The following is a 2461-nucleotide window of genomic DNA, read 5'->3' on the forward strand; positions in this document are numbered from 1 at the left end:
GAGATGTAAGGTCAATACGAAATATATTAACAATACGTATTATTATTTTCTCTATCAATACGTATTAGCTTTCACCACCTAACAATAGCTATCAACACGTTATTGTCCTCCTCTTCCATCTCACTACAATCTTCCACTACCTCGTCCATACTTTGGATGATCTCAATATTTTAACTAGCATCCTGATACGAGGAACGTTAATAATATTGTTTTATCATTTTTCGCGTCATTTCAAGGGTGAGGAGCAGGGAGATGGGGGTTGCGAGTTGAACGATCGTTGGAGTTTTTAATTAAAATTTATATATTTTTAATAATAATAATATTATACACATAATAATAATAATAATAATATTGCTCCTAAACTGCAGCAGCAGCAGCAGAATCTGCGATTAAAAAATGGAAAATGATTTATTATTAGTCTTAAATTTTAATTTCATGAAGTGCTTAATGTTAGAAGAGTTTAAACTTTTCTTACCGATTGATGATGGTGGCTGTTAAATGCAATCACGACCCCTATGCACACGTAGACCGCATATTGCACAGCTTACAAGACGTGGTATAGGTTGATGATCGGTATCAGCAGCACCAGCAGCAGCAGCACCAGCAGCATCAGGCTGCAGCGGTGCATTTAAAGGTCAACGAAGTGGTTGTTGCTGCTAGTGCAGAAGTCTCCATCTATTTGGTACAACTAACTGCGGTATTGGCTGTTGTACAATCTTAACTGGCTTTACGATTGCTACAGGCTTTCCTGTTTGTTGATAATCCAATAATGTCATTTTTTTATCTGGCAAACTGATTTTTTTTTGTTTGAATCCATTTCGTCTACTGTCAGAACACTACTGAAGTCGAGATTGCTCTCCAGTACGAATAATCCTTATCTATCTCTACTCTAGATTGAGTTACATCTCTTAATCAAAATGTATTAGATTTCTTTCCGTTTACTCCTGATGAATTAGGAAGGGGAATATTTACAATAATATTTTTTCAATAATTTTTTATATAACCTCTACTGTTTTTCTCATGTTTTTAAAAAAAAACTATTCTATAAAAAATTTAATAGTAAAAGAAATAGAAATGTGGTGGTTCCTCTTCTTCTTCCCTCTTAGTCTGCTTTGACTCAATATCCTCCTCCTCTACTTTTTTCTCCTCTTCCTCTTCTTCCTTCTTCGTTTGCTTTGACTCAATATCTTCCTCCACCTCCTCTATTTTTTTCTCCTCTTCTTCTTCTTCCTTCTTCATCTCCTTTGACTCAATATCTTCCCTAGTCTCTTTCTCTTCGTCTTTCTTCACTTTATTTTAAAAATACAAACAGGTAATAATTATGAAAAGGTAAAAAAAGATAAAATAAATACTTACATTCTTCCTCCTCTACTTTTTTCTCCTCTTCCTTCTTCGTCTGCTTTGACTCAATATCTTTTTCCTCCTCTTCCTTCTTCTCTATGTTTTGATCCTCTTCATCTTCTTCTTCCTTCCTCGTCTCCTTTGACTCAACATCTTTTTCCTCAGCCTGTTTCTCTTCGTCTTTCTTCACTTTATTTAAAAAAAAAACCGAACAATAATTTTGAAAACATGTAAAAATAAATACTTACAGTTTATATGCAAATAATGATGCAGTTTCCGTTCATACTCTTCGAAGTAACGATTGAAAAAATCGTTAATTCGATTGACATATTCCTCTGTCAATTCTCTGGGAAGAGTGGGTGAAAGAGGAACAATAACCTTTTGAATCATGATTAATTTACACTTTTCGCAGCTCATTTTTTTTTCCTGTGTGCAGCACCGACGACGGTATAAGATTGAATGAAGATTTGAGGACTTGTGTTCTCCTCTTTATTTCTCTAAATAGTTTTCAAAGAATCACATATTTGCTTTTATACACTTGGCAAAAACTGACACCTCCTCATACGGACAGTGGATACGTTCATTGTCCAAGTTCGTCTCTCGAACGTGTAAATTACACGGTTTTTTTCAAAATCATATAATTTAATTAAATCCTTAAACTTAGGACAACCATACACTTCTAAATTGATACTTTCCACATTCATCCTATTCAATATAATTTTTTCAATATTCCCTCCCTTGTAGGCTACTACGGGATTCTCGCAGGTTAAGCAGTCCCTAATAAAATCTTCTACATCCTCCTGCTCGTATTTCTCGAATCCCGTATCACTGTATTTTATACCATGCACCATATTGAGCAAATACCACACAGTTTTTTTGTCTTTCTCACTAAGGTTCTTTATAATGTCACGCAAACGAAAAGATGCGTAAGAAATTTGGTTACTTTTTAAATCAATTATAGCTATATCTTTATATTTAAGTTCTTTTTTATAAACTAAGAAACCTTCTATATCCATTATGTGAGTTATTCTATGCATTGTTGCGCTCGCGCTATTCTCGACGAAGAAAAGAACTGAAATGAAGCATCCGAAGAAATATCTTCGTCGAGAGAAAGACTTTA

General features: G+C 34.2%; 1 protein-coding gene across 1 annotated transcript; it reads right to left on the reverse strand.

The window, feature by feature from the left end:
- Nucleotides 1-656: 656 nt before the first annotated feature.
- LOC136773528 (chromo domain-containing protein cec-1-like) lies at nt 657-2192 on the reverse strand. Its single transcript, XM_066727271.1, has 3 exons — nt 2183-2192; nt 1373-1521; nt 657-836 (listed from the first exon to the last, which is right to left on the reverse strand). Exons 1-3 carry the CDS (start codon nt 2190-2192, stop codon nt 657-659), a joined length of 339 nt encoding a protein of 112 aa, XP_066583368.1.
- Nucleotides 2193-2461: the final 269 nt, after the last annotated feature.

The sequence above is a fragment of the Prorops nasuta genome, unplaced genomic scaffold, assembly GCF_024137725.1.
Source record: "Prorops nasuta isolate Cenicafe-Biocafe unplaced genomic scaffold, Cenicafe_Pnas_1.2 PNAS00001, whole genome shotgun sequence".
Taxonomy (NCBI): domain Eukaryota; kingdom Metazoa; phylum Arthropoda; class Insecta; order Hymenoptera; family Bethylidae; genus Prorops; species Prorops nasuta.